Genomic DNA, 19,147 nt, shown 5'->3' on the forward strand with positions numbered 1-19,147 from the left:
AATCTAAAGTTCGCTGCATTGAAGGTCGCAGTTGACGTGCTTATGACTCCAAAAATAAGGTCTTTCTCACGTGTACGTGGGCACAGCTTATTCAAACAACAAATGCAACGCGATAGTCTCCTTTTGTTAATGACCTTCAGTATTTGCACAAACCAAAAAAAAAAAAAAAAATTTGCACAGAAACTGCAATCATTGTTTAACCCTATGTCCCTGGAGTGTGTGTAAAATCATAATGGAATCGGAGGATACGGGACTGTTTTGGGATAGCTATGGAATTATTTTCGTGAGGTTAATATTATTGAAGAAGAAAGTCACTGTTGTCATAATAATGATCTATACAAGGGTCAGCTGTTTGTGTCTGGAGTGTACACCAATTTTAAAAATCGACGATGAGGCGTATTTTGCATGCACAATGTCTTTGTCGTGTCTTAATATTACACGCGCGGTCATAATATCTTCTTGCACGGAACCATGCGCCAAAATGATGTGCATTTTTTCTCGCTGGTTCGTTCGTAGCCTGGGTAGCACAGTGCTACAGGCGATAGGTCCGTGGGTGTGAGTCCGTGTTGCCTCTTGCTCAGGGACCGTGAACCCCAGCGCAAAGCAGTAGTGGGGAAATTTGGATCAACCTCGACCAAAACTAACCCGCGAGTCGTCGCTGTCGTCCCGAATCTTGTTGACCCTGTGCTCAGCCTGCATTATGCTGGCAGGGACTCTTTGTTTGAAGGTTGGTGAAGACTGTAAGATCTAGAACTTGACCTTGCCATTACGAGAGGGTTCAACAACGCCGTTACGCGTTCCCCGGGAATTTTTAAGCTGGCTTAGCAAGTGGGAATATAAATTTTTAAAAATCTGCACAATTAGACATCTGTTTGGTACTTTGTTTTTGGAAGGGAGCTGGACTCCTCTAGTTTTATCTGGATATTTATTTCATCGTCTGGATGCTATATTTTGCCTTTCTTTTTTGCCCCTTTGTTTCTGCATTTATGTGATTGGTTTTATCGAGTGTGTGTTTTAGTTCCCTTTTTTCTGTTTATACTGTTTGGTTTATCTCTTTCCTTTTTAATCGTGTACATTGAAGATTCATCCGAGACTAATTTCAACAGGTTAATGCCCAGCTTAACCATCAGAAAAGAAAACTTTGAGTTGATACCGAATCCAGCTTTCCTGACTGACCTCCCAACAACCTTTACATTAAAACGTCTCGGAAACCAGACGACTATAAACCAGCTCGCTGATATTTAGGGCTCCATGGTTAAAGCGCTTATAGAGAGCGACTAGTCTCAAAAGTATTCATGGCTCGCACCGGAACAATGCACATGTAATCCGGCGGAGCGCATAATCCTCACCGAGATAAAATGTCTCGTAGTGCGCACGCTCAGTGCAGACATTTTTTTGTGAATTTCCCTCCAGAAAGACTCCTATTAAAACTCAGCCGGTCGGCGGTAATATCCATCCGGTTCCATAGCCGTGCACGGTGCAGACGAGGGTAGTTTAAAGTGAAGGGTAAGGCTTGAATCTGCCTGGGAAAATTAAGATACAGTGACTCATGAATGTAATTTCGAGGAATGATAATTTGTCCCTCAAGCTTTAAAGTTCAACCTACAATGTTGGTTTACTTCCATCCCTCAAAGAAATCGTGAGGACTGGCCCGAGGCCTGAACATCCAAAGGCATGCCTTGAATAATATTACAAAATATAGATGTGTTAATATTTTGTATTTCTGTCACTGTTGTGCTCGTATCGTTGTCATTTTAAACCATCACTTAGGGCCTAAGCTGCAAGCTCTGGATTTGTAAATATTGGCCAGCCTTTATTTCTATTTTTTTACAAATTACTCTGTAAATACACAAAACTGCGTTAAAACACAGAAATGTAGCACAAAATTGTAATTTCAACATCAAAAATGATGTAAAAAATGATAACAATGCAGATCTGTTAAAAATTCTCCGTAAAATTGCAGATATTTTGTACAGTGTAGCTCTAGGATAATCATGGTTTCTCTAAACACGGCACCGTGCTATAAAACGACCAATATCGTGTAATGTCGTCCACATCGAAGCCTTCAGTTGATTAATAACCATAATTGGTTCTCGGTTTCATTGCGCACAATCAAAACTCTAAATTCTAACTACGACAGTACGGACACAGGGCAGGTTTACGAAATGTTACCTCCTTCACGATTTCATCTTAATCATTAATGTATTATACAGTCCTTTTTTCTCTTTTACCAAGTTGGAACCGTGAATTCTGAGTCAAGGGTTAACTTTCCCCCGGACACACGAAGGCTTCTATTTTTTTCCCTATGCATTTGACCCCTTGACCTCTATGAACCTCTCTTGACCTTCGCTGTGTGGTTGGGTCACGGCTAACGGACACGACTTGACCCAGGTCAACCCGCAGCGACAATTACCGGGAATCTGTTATTTTGACCTGAAATTCGCACTTTTGACGACGAGTTTATATCTGAAATTCCAATTTCTAAGTACGTCACTGTCGGCCTTGACTTGTGTGAAATTTTTATGAGGTCGTTTTTTTCTGTGGGTTTTCCTGTACTTGCTTGTAAAGTTCTCCCGTTGACGTACGCGTCAAATGATGAAGTGCGCGTTGAAATAATGTACGCCTATAATGCATGGCAATGTTATGTAAGAAAGCAAATTAGAATATTCTGCAACTATTCAATACCAAAAAATCGGCATCACTGCCATTAAAACCGGCTTCCTTGATAATTGAACTCATTTTTCTGGTCATAGATTCATAAAAGTGACATATCAGACTTGTCAGGACTTGTCTGCCTGGGTTGTTGCCTGAAAACGGCGCCATTGCGGCGACAGAGCAGTGAATACCGATATACTAACCGTCTGTTGCCCTACCTTCGCGTTGTTGTCGGCCGACGGTTCTATGCACGTGCTTCCGGCAAGGCTGACTCTTCGGTCTTGTTTGTTTATCGCTTTAGTACAAGTCCTGTTCCCCCATAGAAGTCCTCTTGATAACACGTTACAAACTATCATGGTACCTTGAGATATTGATTGACAGTAGCCCCCAACCCCCAAAAAGATAAGTGGTAATACGAAACAGCAGGAAACACAGGAAAGATGCAGAACTAATAGCACGATTTTTTCTACCTAATTTGATCAGTTTGATGTCTGACTGTTTACCATAAACAGAGTCCACGCAAAGTAAATCTCTGTGTTGAATGTGCGAGGAAGAGATTTACGCATGAAATCGGCTCTAGGTTTTCCGTAGGCCTAGTTAAGAATAAACGACCAATGCTGAACAGTGCCCCCCTTGTCATAAGAAGACAGGAATTCATGACGGAGGACACCCCCCCCCAAAAAAAAGCCACACAAACGGTGGACTTGGCACAGTTTGGTGGTTGTTGCAGCCAATATTACCGGAAATTTTGTTTATAATTTCCCACCGTTGTTGTCAGTGAACTCTGTAACATATTCACGTGCGTCGCGGACCCCGTTAAAATAGAAAACAAAACAACGCTGTGTCACTTTTCTTGTTGGCATTATTCTTAGTTCCCATTCCATGATGGAACCAATGAAGTCCTGGTCCGGAAGTTCACTCGTTTTGTAAGTCAGTCACTTTATGCTGTCACCCATGTTGCAACGTCATCGTTATGCATCGTTTTCCAATCGCGATATCTGAAAAAACAACGATTGTGTGCCAGATAAGCTTCTAAATATACACACCACGTTGGCAAGACCTCATTTCTTTCCCTGTTTGGGTAACTTGCGTAGATAACCGTTTTTCTTTTGATACACAAGAGTGATTTCATTGTGACATGAGTGCGTCAGCAGGAGAAAAAGAAAGCGGTCATGTTTTACATTACACGGGCAACGTACCCATCACCACTCGTAGCTTATGACGCTAGCGGTGAACCGGTTCGACCTTTCAAGTACTGTAAAACACAACGATCCAGTATATATTCCTTGTCAATTGTTAACGATATCAGTGGATAATTGTGGCTCCACATCATGAAAATTGGCTGTGAGCGAATTGTCATTTTATTTTTGAAAAATGAGATCGTTGCAGAAGTTTAGAGTTGGTTGTGGAATGGAATGCGAGTTGTAGAAATCAGACACATTGTGCCAGAATTGTCTCTTTAAACATGAGTATCTTGTCGGTATACTTCGTCAAATAAGTCGCACTTCAAAGCACGGGGTTTTCCCGGTTCGTAAGTGTGACGTCACCAGTTATAACCACGCCCACTGCATATAGAGTTACATAGAAACGTGGAACTGGCAGTTGACGCACAACTTGAATTGTTCTCCGTGGTCCGTGCACGGTTTTCGTGCCGAAGAACGGTAACCTATTTGAACCGGGTATGAATCAATTAAGCACAGGGAATAAAGTTGCTTTTTGAAAGTTCGCAGTTCAGGAAATGGGTACTCCATCCTAAAGCGACCCTAAAATCTCGCCTGTGTCCGGCGGAAAGTTTCAGCCTTTCCACGGTGATTCACTTGGAATCCTGCTTCCCGCTCTCCATTACCCTTGATGATTTCCCAGCTCTCCGACCCGGACACACCCGGCAACTATTTCACGCATCTTCGCCTCCATTCCACGCGTGTGATACCCGCCCATCAGCGCGGTCCGGTTGCGCGCTCACCGTCACGACCTCACGTTCGCGCGCCAACCGCACGGTCACGGTCAACCAGCGGCCACGGTCCATCAGCGCACCAGCCTATACTACTTGCTATAGCCAGACAGTCCGGGTCCGCGGCCACACGCTTCGGTCTCCCCGCATAATAACCGGCAGCTGCCCACCGACTCGTCATTTGTCAGCCCAGACCACAATTTATCGGCCCGGGCGGGCCGCCGGGTGTTGTGGCCCGAGCAAGGGCCAAGGATATTTATGGTTTTGTGGTAATTTTTTTCCGTTCTCATGACTTCCGTTTTATCAGTCGATCTGGGTCAGGTCATATCTGCGGTTGTTTGTACTTCTTGCGAACGGCCACGCAACGGTATTGATTTTTTTGTCAGCCGTGTTTTTCTTTCCCTTTGTGGATAAATTATTTTTTTACCAATCGAGCTCCCCTTTGGTTTTCCGTTGATGTTTCAGTTAGGATCGCTTTCGGTATGGGACCTACCCTCTGTAGGCTGTGCATACTAGGGCCGTGTCCGAAACGGGCTTCCAGAGCTACGGCTAGGTCTATTGTCTGCGCGTCTCCACGCATTTCCAATGGAGTGTAGACCTAGCTCTAGAGAACAGATTCGGATGCAGCCTAAGTCTTGTTCTTTTGTTATTTTACTGGCGAACGAAAGTGGTTTACACAAAAGATGTTATATTACTCAAGTTCTTTGGTGAATTGGCTTCGTGACCTCATACTCTCGTTCACGTACACACTGCCGTAAATTTCCCCCTCCCCTTCCACGCCATCGATTTGTTCCGTCACATATGGTTTAACTCAACTAAAATGCCCGGCCCGCGCCAGAAATAACTATGACAGCTCGACGTGAGTGCTGGTAATGGGCCTCATAGTCCCGTGGGTCAGGAGTCTTTAACGCACCATGGAGCAAGCCTTGCACTTTGGTGTCACAGAGTGATGCGCACCAGACCGCCCCTATCTCCCTTGCATACCGACAGTTAGCGCAAGGGGTGAAGTGTTGAGACAAACGGCGCATGTCACAGGACCCCTCCGTCAGTCAACTTAAATTACCCTTAACAGCAGGACCAGAGCTGTGGGAACGGGCCAGAACAATATCCGAGTCAATTCATAAACAATGGCATTTCTGATAACTTCAGCAGAGAGCTGCAGAAACCGTGCTTTTTGAAAAATGCAGCGAAATTCTCAATCAATCCGTTTCTTTGGAAAAGGTAAGAAAAATTCATATAGTAAAACCCAAAGAAGTACTGTATGTCAACAGACTTTGATTTCCATGGATTTCCATGGATTCTCCTCTCTATTCCCCTCAAAAGTTGTTCTGCTGGGATTGATAGCCTCTGACAAATAGATCGCCATGGGAATCATGTCTCGAAATTAAAGAGAAGGAAAAAGGCAACCAGAAGTCTCGACTGAAAAATTAACCAAATCCATAGAAACCAGTGACAAATTCCTGTCAACTCGATACCCGTCAGAGATTAAATGAAATGCCGCAGTCACCTAACTTCAATGAATGTCTGGAAAATAACTGCCTTCGATTTGGCATCGAAATGAACGTCACCTCTTTGCATATACATGTATAATTCAATTACATTTTTTGAACTGTGATGTTTGTGATGTGAGAATTAAAATTGAAGCCTGTTCGGCGTTCTTCCATTCCAGTGAGTATCATACGTTTCGCTATCATTGTGTGCATGCAAATTTTATTCGACTTTGTATGGCAGCCTGTCGAAGTTGTTTGTCAGAAATGAGACCTAGGCTGTTGGTGGTCGAGGGTTGTCAGCTGATTCTCGCGTTAAAAACGATCTCTGCTGTATGATTGGTCATATTCAGGACAAAATGCGCATGTCTTATGCGAAAATCGCCAAATGTGCATACCTACATGTCATACATTTTCAAACAACACAACAGACAAGTATTTCTCGATTTTCCATTTCTGGCTTCTGTATTTGATACAAAAAGTCCAGCGTTTAATGACAAGCCGATATTACAACGGAAAAGATAATTTAAGATGGCGTACATCGCTACATTGTAACTATTTTGAACGTTTGAATTGCAGTTGACGACCAAAATAAATAGTGTAGCCATTTTTCCTAAATTTAGTTGAACAGCGTGTACTCAGGACCTGAAGATACTGTTAAAACATGTAAGACCACAGGTAACAAGACAAGATGGCCGCAACGCGAGACGATGCTCGCTTTTTCTGTTTTTTTGTTTTTTGTTCTCATGCATTTCACACTGATCTTTTTTTATCCTATTTACGCGATAAAACGAACACATTTACAACAATCAATAACTTAGAGTCTGTCTTCATCATTTCATGACGAGCAACAAAAGATTACGATGATTAAAACCGAACTGTTTTTTCAAACGACACTTTGAACTAAACGTGGCAAGCTCGTTCCCTTGAAATACCTGATGACGGTGTTAAGTTCTAATACTTGAAAACATAGCAAACATAAGTAGTCTATATTTGGCTTATCTATGCATACTAAAAACCAACGAAAAATCATTGATTTTTTTGTTTAGACTTTTTCATGGCAGAACACGTTTGCATTATTGCTTCTATAAAACCTGACTAGCGCAGCAATTTTTCAGTAGGTCATAATAGAGCACGTGTTACCATTTCAGTAAAGTAGGTCTTCAATTCTAGCCAGGTCGTCTGGACTATAAAGTTATGTCGATAAATCAGTAACGGGAAGTAGCGCAAACTGTGAATCTTTACACACAATCTGGAATTAATTTGTATTTTTTTCGGATGGAATGCCACAAATAAACTCTCAATCAAATGACCAGGCTGATGGTTTCAAGGAAAAAAACAGGTCAGTGGTTTCCAGTTTATAATTATGGTTCAGACTTGGAATGGCGGACTAAACGGAAGTGTAGCCGCCAAACAAAATTTGTGGCCATTCCAAGGTCGTGTCTCTGAAGACGACCATTTCATATTGATTGAAACGTCGACTGTGAGCATATACGTCTTCAGATGGTATACTTTTGTCATACTAGAATACGCTGCCCCTTGTCTTTAGCGCGCCAAAGACCCTAACTCGGCGTACCGCGGGTTCATCAGCCTCATCCGAGTACATATCGAATGATAGCCGTACCATTTGTTATTCTTGTCACTACGTCGATACTGCGAGCCACAGTTTTAAAATTTTTAACCCGGGAATCCGGCCTACTATGTACATTAGTTAAATGTTACGGGTAAAAATTGAATGTGAAATTTGGATTCCAAGGAAATCGATTTTGTTCACTAATCTTACATTGTGATAGCACTCCGCAAGTGAATGTCGTTAGTTATAACGTGTACCAACAGACATAGGCACCAAAAGACACAGGCGGCTGAAAACACGTCCCACGTTGAGTGTTGAAACTCATCCGCGAATCTAAGTTCTTTTGGTTCTGTTTAATATCCGGATTTTGGAATAAACAGAGCATTTTATGCTGTGGTTATAGTAACCTCGACGCCTTTTTTTCCCTCTAGTCTTATGTAAAGTTGTAATTTGCAAATACGACATTGTGGGAGTCGATCGGTAGGGATGGAACAGGGATGGTGCCTTCAGGAAGCTGGCTTGTGCTCACACTTCCCCCCCCCCCCATTTTGAAGGGTATGGTAATAGATGCCAATGCATGCAGTTCATCATTAATAGGCCATTCAGCTCAGCTTTGGTCAGCGCACCAGCCAATGTAGTATTACCGGGTGCCAGTTTGGTAATGCACTAAAGAAGGGGTCAGGAGTCAGAGCCCAGACAACTATAGTTTTAGTATACTTACAGGGAATATAGGTAAATGTATACCCTATATGTGTGCTAAATCCCCTAATATACATGTACTTGGTGTGACGCGCCAGTAATTAATGTAACGAGCATACATGGGCTTTGCCATCGAATGGAATTTGTGTTCTGTGTTCATTCAATTGAAATGGCACCTTCATGTAAGGTCCTATACACTGAAGATAGCCCTGTGATTGCAGCTGTTTTGGCCGACAGTGAGGGATGTTTTTGTCATGTTTGTTTCAGACGTTTTGCTAGGACATCTGCTTCGAAATTTTGAAACTGAAAGCAAGCGTTGTTTCTTCCAGAGTCCAGCCCAGTATGTGGTATTTACTTATTTATTTTAAATCTTCAGACATAAAAACAATAAAAGTTATACAGGGGTTGTCTCGGAAATACAAAAATTTAAAACTGTCATCCGAAGATGTATATGACCTTCCTCTTGAGTGTTTCTTTTCCGAATAATCCGGGATTTCGAGTAGGTCTACGTCCGATGGAATGGCAGCCAGTATCTTGTTAATGGAGCGGGGACCCATATTTCAAAGAGCCTTCAGAAAGTCCACTTGTAGTCTCGTTACTATGCACAGCCTCTGGAAAACCGGTTCTAATTAAGTGAAGCAGCGAAGGGACCCGACCTCGGGCCAAAGGTCAGTCCCTGAGCATGTCCCTGAGGACGCCCTCAACGTTCATGTCTCGAGTCAGGTGTTTGTAGAAGAGGTTCTCGAAGACTTTGGCGCTGAATCCGCGGACCCCCGGCAGCAGCAGGAGGAGATGGGACAGGCGGAGAGGATCGCGCGGGTAGCAGGCGTTCTCGTACTCCATCAGCGCGGTGTGAACTCGTTCGTTAGCTGCCTCCACGGCCGGTGAGTTGCTCAGACCACGGAGATCTGGAAAAGAAGAAGGAAGGGAAATTACCACCGTCAGCAGCAAATCCTCAACAGAGGCTGAATTGGCACGTTCACTCTACTCAAATGCACTCTAATCGTAGTCGCAGATAGAATCCTTTAATAAAGTTGTAGAATGGCATGCAGTGTCGTAGCAGAAATTATTCACAGGTCTATGCACTTTTACAGTGCTCAAACTTATACTTTTTTTCGAAAATGGCTCGTTTCCAGCTGTCGTAACAATAACTAATTCAACACAGATAGTATAATACCAATATAACACTGTATTTTCTCCAAGGGATCCGTTTTAACACCTGATTCATTTAGTTTCAGTCCCAGACTTTAACTATTTCTTACGTCTGCGGCTAAAGCTAACACATGCGCTTATGGTAATAACTGGATAGCGGTAGCGACTTCTTGTACTCTCATCATGGGTGCGCGGGCAAATCTGTTTTCACACTTGCCGTGTTACCTTTACTTCGACACGGGGGTCAGACTTACCGGCATTAAACAGTAATAGCACCCGGAGCAATGCGTACTCCTTGTCGTCTGGCCTGATCTCTCGAAACTTGTGAAGGATAAACCTCAATTGTTCCACGCTCCGCAGGGTGGGGATTCCCTCGATCCAGCTCCAGTGAATGCAGCATTGGCCGTGCCGAACGGGAATCGAGCCGGGGCCCGAGATTTTTTGCGCCAGTTCGTCCAGGCCGCCCTGCGGGATGAGATAGTCAAAGTCAAACTGGCTCTGCGCCATGTAGAGGATGACCAGCTCCTTCCACGCGGCCGCCAGGAGCAGCGCTCGGTCGGCCCGGGGCAACGGAGACAGGCCCGGCACGGTCTTGACCAGCATGGCGGACTTATTGAGCCAGTCCAAGAGGTCGAAATCCGTCTGCTCGCAGCGCGACATGTCCAGCAAGACGGGGGTCCGGCACGGGCACGTGCCGGCCGCGTTGGGGTCGATCAAAGGCCGGGGAGATGCCGACTGGGAGGGCGGAGTCACCGGAGTGGCGCTGGTGGTGATGGGTCGATCAGCCAGCGAAGCGGTGGGAGAATCCTGCAGAAGCCGGGAAAGACCGCTAGGCACCGCGGTGGACAAACTAGTTGGCAGGTGGTCCTCCGGTATATATTCCCTACGTGTATCATTATGTCTGTCCACCGGTGTGGCCTCGGGTTGCTGCATGGTTCTGCCTGTGAAAACGGAACAGACAAGTAAAATTTGCTGTTTTATTTTGCTTTCTGCACTGGCCTTTGTGTTTGCTCAATTTTTTTGTGAGTACAGATCAAACTGCCGACACTATATTTCTCCGAGATGAAAGCAGTTTCTAAATGTGCAACAGCAGAAAGGTTGAATAAAAATGAGTCGTTGCGCACGCGCAAAAGCGCTACCTCCTGCCAAGATGCGATAGCGAGTCGTGTATTCGTGAGTTCTCATTTTCAGTTGTCATGTCATTGTTGTTGTCACATTGACCGAGTTCTCGCCCCGTTTCTCTTTCATTCCTAGTTCAACAAACCCATAATTTCCTTGTCCGTCGGGCAACGTGACCCGTTGTCACCTCCCGTATCCATAGAGGCCCGACATGCAAATCTGGGGCAACGATAATTATGAGCAGCTCAGTGCATGGGAAACTGAAAAAAAAATTAAAGATTTCCTTTTTTCTTTTAATAGTATCACTCAAGGCTGAGGCCTTGAAATAAATGGGGAAAGAAGTTTTAGATTCAGATTCGGTTCAGACTGTGAAGCACGTGAATTATGGCGACTACTCCCTTGTGTGACAGAGCAAATATAAAAGAGGAGACGGCAAGTTTGGAGTTCAGTAGACATGAATAAAGTATTTCTATTTTGGCCACAAAAATCCACCGTAAATGATATTGATACTATATTTAAGAGAATAAATGCCTATCTGACTTTAGAAAAATATAAATATTATATAAATAATATTTTATTGCAGGATATACTTTTATCAAAGATTGATCAAAGCTATGATAACGTGTCAACTATTCCACGCTTGAAAAAATTTTCCCTGAAAGTGCAATAAAAGTATAACCAATTTGAAGTTTCGTTTTTAAAAAAAGTTTGTTTCATTCTATCCAAAGATCTTTTTTTAATAACCCCGTCAGAGGGCAATTCAAAGTACAATTTAAGTTTAAGTCCACTATTACGATTAGAAATGAATACTTGTAAATTGACAGTTTTGAAGGCCTTACAGAATACATGCACCATGACTATAACGCGAAAATAATCTCTAATTCAGTGCCCACAGCAGAAGATTACATGGCTTTTGAAGGGGGTTTCTGTGGGCGTGCTACCTCGAAGAGCAAAAAGCTGGTCGAAAAATAGACTACAGTAGTGGTGGTGAGGTTCTTGGACAAACAACGGTGAACACGCATTACAGAAACTACCCGTGAAGAAAACACGCTACCCGGAATCTGGCAAACATTTAGAAGCAAGGCAGATCGCCCCTTTAAATGACACAAACCGTAAACCGATTGCGCGCCGTTGGCAGCGCTTCATGAAAACAGGTTCTGACCAACGAAAACACGCTGTGTCTTTGTGTGTACATGTACTGTACATGTACATGTACCATTGTACCCAATGTGCACTGGTGAACCTACCGCAAAACACCGGTGGAAATTAGCAACTGTGAAAATTCGAGGAAAAACAGTCCTCCAAAAAGCGTCAAAATATTGACTCTGGCCATGGGGGATGCTCATGAAGTAATTGCAGACACGCTGTGGCATATATTTTCATTGCGGTTTGGGTTGAAAATGAAATAATGAAACAAATCTGGTTTCAAACTCGTCACAGATGAATAGCGATTTTGTGGGAAGATGAGTTAGGCTAGTTTTCCAAAGAGTTTAGATTTTAAAAGGTCGCTTGGTTGGTGTCAGTGTAGTGCTGAATTCGCGGAAGTAAATGTAGGCCCTACTTCAAATAGATAGAGGTCTTGCATCAAAATTATATAAATTATTTTTGCTCATGCCTGGACTACCAAATGAGAATTTTTTTGTAATTTTTGGAAAATATGTGAAAGGGCGAAACAAAAAAGCTTTTTCAGCAGTGTCATTTTGCAATTTGTTATCATAATTGGGTACTAGGACGGTTACCACAATTGCTATATATTGATGGACCCGGGCATGATTTGCATTGGAGATTGATTTATCCCAAATCTAAACGACATAAAAGGTCTAAATATTATTTAAATCTTGCAAATTTGGTGTCATCTGAAAGGGCACATGTTCATCGGAAAAACTTGGCTATTTGCTTCCGTCGCTAGTGATGTGTGGTGTCTAAAATAGAATGGTTGAAATATACCGTACTGCTGGCCTCACGGGGAAACGGTCGGTTTGGCGCGTTTTTTGTCTCGAATATCGCGTGAGAAATTATCATGATGCTATCAACAGCAAGATTAGCTGACACGTATTTGAGCACGGGATAAGAAGAGTATCTCGAATTTATGCAAAAATGACTGAACCCTGCGAAAGACTAAAAATGCAGAAATGCACACACGTTTGATATGAAACAGACGTTAATCCAGAAAATGCCTTCAAAGAACGACGAAAAGGAGGGCGGAGGGCGTCGATTAATATTCATATGCCCAACGCGGATATACATTGTAAATGAAAATGCTAGCAAATCGTTTAACGAAAGTAACAGACGCCGCAAGTTTTCTTCAAGGCTTTTTCTTCCAGTTACCCCTTACCGATGAGATGATTAGTTTCTGATCACGATTGTACCTCAAGTTCAAGAATCGCCTCAAGACTTCATCTTTTTTGGTTTGTTCGAGTTTTTTTTCTGTCCACGAATTTGACACGGTCGTTCTGTCCTTACCTTCCTGCTGATCCAAAGTCACCAGATATCTGCCCTTGCGACCCATTGTTCCGTTTTTTTAATATCTCACAAAAAATCCAGGATTTCACTCCAGCCAATTCGGAGAAATAAAATGCATGACAAGCTCTTGGACATCAGCAATGGTCAACCACCTTCAGCGCGTGTTGAATACTGTTGTGAGATACGCCACGAAGAGTGTGGGTTGCGTACGTGCGTCGCTCCTAACGTTCTGTCCTATCTCTGCGTCCTTGGAAACACGAGCAATTTAAATGATGATACCACGGGGTAGCGGCGCGTGTGATGTAACAGGACCTCTGTCCCAGCCCTTTTCTCTGTTACCCACAAATCCTGCCGCACAATACCCACCACGGCCAGTAGGCACCCTATACCTGTCTTTGCGCCACCACCATTGGAAACAACCATGACAGAACATTAAATTAACAGAACATTTACGAGGTGAATGGGTTCGTGAGGTTCTCCATGTGTGTGCCCCCCCTCCCACCGAGTTGTTGTTATGGGCAGCGCATGGCTGTTACGCAATCATGTCTAGACAGCTACTTTCTCAGGTTGAATGAATAGGGGGAGGGCCTTGGGAATCGCAGTATGCTACAGTGTTAATCGAGGTCTGTGGTGATTGGTTGGTCCTTGGTCACGTCAGCAAGGACCCTGCACACAGACATGTCGTAAAGTTTCATTCCTGATTAGTTGGCCCAAATTGCTGGTTGAACTTCTAATTACTCCGGTATGTTTTAGTAAACACGTCTTCACGTTGTCAGTTGCATGTCACACTTTTTCCCTTGATGATACCCGCGTGGCTGAAAGTTTCCAGCACTAACACTGTGAAATATCTTTTGTTGGTGAGAGTGCTTCCGTCGCGATTCGCAGAAGAAATTTCACACGGTGCTCTAGTTGAGAACTTAATGTGTGTTGGGCTCGAGATGCGACTCGATGTAGTTAATTTTGACACAGTGTAGAAGAGACAGAGTTTTATGTTGTGAGGACAACGAAAGACTTGTTTTTACAGAATTCTACAATTCATGGTTTTTTTCGCACACCGTTGGAGGTTAAATGGTGGAGTGCATAGGGCGGACTGCCTGGTGGGGAAGAACAGGGGGCGTGCGGGGTTTGGGGATATTGGAGTGGCGGGGATTTGGTCCAAGCTGTGGGTCTATGGGGAAGTTTGGGATAAGGAGATGTGTGTGCACTACATATAGGCCTATAACTCATAATCACCGTTAGTTACCGTACATTAATGTGACATCATATTTAGAGCCAGGGACCTTTTAGCCTAGTAGGAAACCTTTAAATGTAACTGCACCCAATCCTGTGGCTTCATTATACATGTACATGTATGTGATAAGCCTGCCTCTGGTGATGAGTATGCCTCTTGTGCTAGTCGTACCTTGTACAGCATGTGTTTTATGCTTTGATGTGAATGGGAATGTTGTGTAGATTTATTCCCTCCTTTGCAGCCCTTTGTTCTAGCCACCGTAAACACTGTTTTATTACTTTTTTTTACCTATATAGTGCAGTGGCGTCTCATGCATAAACACGATTTTCAGCGTGTTTGCTCGGGGCATTCTTGAAAGCAACCGACTTGACGACTGTGCGGCACGCTCGCCGGCACAAAGACATCGCCGTTTGTGCATTAATTTCTCGCGCAAGCACGTTCGGTGCATGGAATACGATGATAGAAAAAATATCCCATCAAGCATTTCAAGACAGACATTCAGCGAAATGCTCAGAAATCCTGCGCTTCAGTTTTTTATCGCACGTACACCTAAGATCGTTTACACCCATTTCGAGTGCAGATTTTCCCATATTAACAGTCAGTGGCAGTGGTTTAAAATTACTCTTGCCCTGTTCATTAGCCTTTGCCAGACAAAGCAAATTTTGAAACCAAAATATTTTTGACTTTGGTGAGTAGGTTATGTCTTTCAGTAAACAAGGTCCTCGCTCCTATGCGCGTACTACACGAGTCCTTGGTATGACAGGAAAGGCCGGCCGTTCCCCTCCACTGTGAATGCGTCGTATAAAAGACCTTCGGCCGAGCAGAGCTCGGAAGGCCGCCGGGCCAAAACGCGTTGTAGACGGTAGGCTATCTCAAGGGCATTCGCCCTGTTCACCTTGCGACGCCGTGTGCCAGACAATGAACAGTTTAAGAATCCCAGGTCCTTCTGTGGTTTATTTTCGAATTCATGCGAGCGGTCCGATGACAACGAAGGCATCAAGTGCAGAACGAGTTATTGGTGAAGTAAAAACTATCGCCAATTTTTTCGTTTCCATAAATGTTTTTGTATACATTACAAAGCATTTAAAAATGAAGCATTGAAGCATTCAACGCGTTGTGAATTTTACAACAGTGAGTTGGGGTGATGTGTGGTTTTTTTTGGGGGGGGGTTTGGTTGTTCTTTACAAAATCGGTTGGATTTTTCATTAGCTCCTTTTCGCGTCTTTCTCACTCGATACTTTTTTACATTAATTTTATGTTTGTGTGTCATTTGACGAAGATACTTATCTCGTTTTTTTACATTATGTTTCAAGATATCTGTGAGTGTGAATGATCATACAACACAATAATTTATGATTGAAAAATGACCAGAAAATATGCTGAAACTATACTCAATTTTAAGATGTACGTAGAGCACCAACAAACCGCAACTTCAACATAATGCGTAGGGTAAAAATTTCACCTTATTTTTTTCTCAAAAGCCAATTCAATGGTCTTTATTCCTGTCGTCACGATACCTTTAATGTAACTGCGTGATGGTGTCGTGTACATTATCTGTATCAAGGTGAGAACATATTTCACAAAATCAACACTGGAAAACCCCTACATTTACCAGGATATGTGGCGGAACCAGAGTACGCTTACAAAAACAGTTTCGGGAAGGGAACGATGATCGTCTAGTTTGCTCCTTGAGAGGCAAGCAAGATCTTTTCACAAATTGCCAAAAATAATGCTGATTTTCCTTTACTGCAACTTCAGATAATCATTTGTTGCAAATTTAAATTTCAGTCACAATATAGAATTGGTATAACAGGCTGTAATTAGCCTTATGGTAATAAAATGAAACTGTTTCAAGAAAAGTGAACTTTTTAGATTGTAAATTTCATTTGAAAAATGAAAAAAAGATCATCAATTTTTTTAGATTAATTTAATACCGAAATTCACACAAATCCTGCCTGGCACAATAGAACAGAAAGTGATTTAAATTACTCTTCCGTCCTTGGCAAAAATTTTGGCCTTTTTAAAAACTACACGGCATTTTCATCGAAGAATCTTTGTCTTTAAAGCTGATGGAAACAAAAATTCATCCTTTTGAGGCAGAATAGACAACGAAGCAACCAGAAATCTGTCTCTTTCGGCCTCAAAGACCACCGTCAGCGGCCATGTTTCGACAGCGCTGACGTCAAATGCAGTCGCCATTTCGCCACCAGCTCTCAAGAGACGCCGCCAAAAATCTGCCAATTTCGGTTCGAAAATAAACCAGTTAGTCACACGTACCAAAATACTTCGAATAAAAACGGACAAATTTACCTGCCTGGAGTTGTCAACACTTAAGTCGCCGCTCACCCCGTTAAAAAAAAATCAGCCAGGTATAATTCCAACAGACGAAAGCGAATGCTTTCAAGGAAAATTCCTGAATGGACCAAACCGCACACAGAATCGGCGAAAGAAACAGGGTTTTTTCAGTCCAGTTACACAGGACTGCGCTGGGCATTTGTAGATGGTGCTCCACACAGTGTAGAAATTGTGATGTGACCGCAATAGCGTAGGGTACGTGTTGGCAGATGGTGGTACGGGTGATACTGAACTTGTGGCTTATAGCTGCCAGCCAGTGACGATAGGGCCTGGTTGGGCGACTGCTCTGGATGGAGAGCGCGCTTGCATGAGGGGTTCAGAGGTCCCGGGGTTTTAGGGAAACACAAGAGGAGGAGCGAAAAAAAAAATTACACATTAACCCGGCACGTCAGCGCAGCGGTGTTGCACTCTGGTTGAACCCCGCGGGAACCTGCGCCTTTGTACAGGTGCAGAGGTCCACAGTGTGTGTGATTGGAGGAGCGCGAAAACCCATTTGATTGCATTACTGCAACCACGGCGATCATGACAATCCCCGTGACCGCTCCAAGGAACAGCTATTAACGTAAAGATGGGGGGGGGAGTCGGTGGCTGTTTTATGCGGCTTCCGCCTCCAAGACCGTTTTTTAAAGGTTAACCTAGATATGGAAATGTATCCGCCGATCCAAGTTGACCATATGTCGATCCATTTTCAAGTGTGTGACATTCCCCATGCTTTCCAACACTGATATCAACCTTACCGGTTTTGTGCATGATGAAATTCAACTCACTGCTCGCTGCAGGTTTCGCATACACAATAAGACATAAATTTGGGCTGCTGAGACCGGAAATTTGCAGTTCCAAAGACCGCTGTCCAAACATTGGCTCGATATTTTGTTTCCATATCGATTGCTATTGACATCTGTGACAAGTTCAACAGCATCTCATCATCAAGCGAACACCTGTTTTAATTTATTCTAAACTGCGCATAGGATGTTGCATTGGTTCAGTCTTTCCGCGTGTTGGGCCTAAATGTTCACGATGCCTGTTGTAAGTGTTATATTTCTCCCCCGTGGTTGACAGTTCTTGCCGCGACCGATTGATGAACTCTGAACAAATTATCTTCGTTTCCTTTCCACTCATATCTGGGGCCTGGTAAACTATCATGCCGAGAAGATTGGAATCATGGATTGCATGCCGTTTCGCTGGTTCCGTGAACCTTAGGCACCAACAAATATCATAGCACTCACAATTTGGAAGCGATTGAGCCTTGCATTTGTACTCAATTCAAGTGAGCTGTACTAATAAGCATGTATGTGCTAGCTGCTTTGAAAAACGAGAAACCGTCGCACACTCTGATGTCAAGCGAGGTCGTACGTCAGATTTTTTGCAGACCGCCAAATTTTCTGCGCTTGGCACAGCCTGGGTTCGGTTGCGTCTACATGTACATTCAACCCTGGCCTGATTATCAATTTTGGGGAGTGGATTACAAAGCAATCAGTACGTCTTCCTTACATTTTGTGCATAAGGTGGCAGAAAAAAGGATTATTACATGCTTCAAATAGGACTGTATAAGAATTTCATCAATCAAGCTCTCAGGTAATCATGAAAGAATTGTGTCGTCAGTCCTACGGTATTTCATTCAACAGCCTATAAGAATGGAACGATTCTGTATTCTTCCTGCCATATTTCCACGATTTTAACGTCCTGAGCATGCGTATCGACTTGCTTTTGGAAGAGCAACGTATACGTTACAGTACTGAGCTGAGGTTCAGCCTGAGTACTTCAGAACTGTGCTGTCTTGGAATTTTGAAAGTAACATCAAATGGTTAAAACGGAAGTTGGAAACCCATTTCTTCGTATGCTATTTTTCATTCTGGCTTTGCAGGTTTACGTTAGTCTACCTGTCTTTTAAAAATATATGCGTTTCACATATAGACAAAATGTACGACATGAAGCAGCCGTTGACTATGAGTTCATGCGGAACGAACGTGACTGAATGATCACTGACCTTCGTGTGGGTTATCATGACCCCAAAGGGTCATTAAAGGGACACGCGCTCATAATTTTCCTAAGCTATCTTCCTCCCCAGTTCTGTGAATTTTAATAAAACATGCAGTAGATTTAGTGTAATGGTTACGACAAGTTAATGACCACAGTGTGTAGCAAAGCATAGTGTAAGTTTCTTGAAAATATTCGAATCTTATTTGTGAAACAAACTTACCGTGAATTACCAAAATATGTATCATATTAGTACCTGTTTATAACTTTTTCAGTGAATTGATAGGCCTATTTTATGTAGGTGGACGTGCACGCAGCTACAGGCTGAATCGCTATAAAAGAGGGCGCTATTTATATAACACGGATGCAGTTTTGTATTGGAATTTTGCGTTTGTTCTGAGAAAAGATGCAGACGTACGCGTGTCTGCCTCTAAAGATGCATCCCTTCCTGGCCGGGTTTTTTTCCCGAGGTTTCTTTTCATTAA

At 43.1% G+C, this 19,147-nt stretch overlaps 2 protein-coding genes across 7 annotated transcripts in view; one reads left to right on the forward strand and one right to left on the reverse strand.

Annotated features, from left to right (window-relative positions):
* LOC110979172 (exosome complex component 10-like) overlaps nucleotides 1–19,147 on the forward strand; it is a 36,647-nt gene that overhangs the window by 14,033 nt on the left and 3,467 nt on the right. Inside the window, exon 22 of one of the 5 annotated variants that reach the window (XR_015424039.1) lies at nucleotides 517–727. The exons of the other annotated variants lie outside the window; for them this stretch is intronic. The gene's annotated coding sequence lies outside the window, so the exon portion shown is untranslated. The remainder of the gene's footprint in view (nucleotides 1–516; nucleotides 728–19,147) is intronic. 5 annotated transcript variants of the gene reach the window in all.
* LOC147795261 (nuclear receptor subfamily 0 group B member 2-like) lies at nucleotides 6,532–17,209 on the reverse strand. Of its 2 annotated transcripts, none has more exons than XM_087132130.1 (3): nucleotides 16,641–17,209; nucleotides 9,772–10,458; nucleotides 6,532–9,273 (listed from the first exon to the last, which is right to left on the reverse strand). In XM_087132130.1, exons 2-3 carry the CDS (start codon nucleotides 10,448–10,450, stop codon nucleotides 9,035–9,037), a joined length of 918 nt encoding a protein of 305 aa, XP_086988256.1. In that variant the 5' UTR covers nucleotides 10,451–10,458; nucleotides 16,641–17,209; the 3' UTR covers nucleotides 6,532–9,034. The 2 variants fall into 2 exon arrangements, with proteins under 2 accessions (XP_086988256.1, XP_086988255.1); XM_087132129.1 differs by lacking the exon at nucleotides 16,641–17,209 and adding an exon at nucleotides 13,100–13,516.

The sequence above is a fragment of the Acanthaster planci genome, unplaced genomic scaffold (genome assembly GCF_054643075.1).
Source record: "Acanthaster planci isolate LZ-2023a unplaced genomic scaffold, COTS_SCS Contig96, whole genome shotgun sequence".
In the NCBI taxonomy this organism is placed as follows: Eukaryota; Metazoa; Echinodermata; class Asteroidea; order Valvatida; family Acanthasteridae; genus Acanthaster; species Acanthaster planci.

Excerpts from the sequence above, each read along its gene's own strand:
- LOC147795261 (XM_087132129.1), bottom strand. The coding sequence starts at position 13,145 with ATGGGTCGCAAGGGCAGATATCTGGTGACTTTGGATCAGCAGGAAG. Across the intron at positions 10,459-13,099 it reads GACTTTGGATCAGCAGGAAG|GCAGAACCATGCAGCAACCC; the intron begins GTAAGGACAGAA and ends CCGTTTTCACAG. Across the intron at positions 9,274-9,771 it reads GCTATTACTGTTTAATGCCG|ATCTCCGTGGTCTGAGCAAC; the intron begins GTAAGTCTGACC and ends CTTCTTTTCCAG.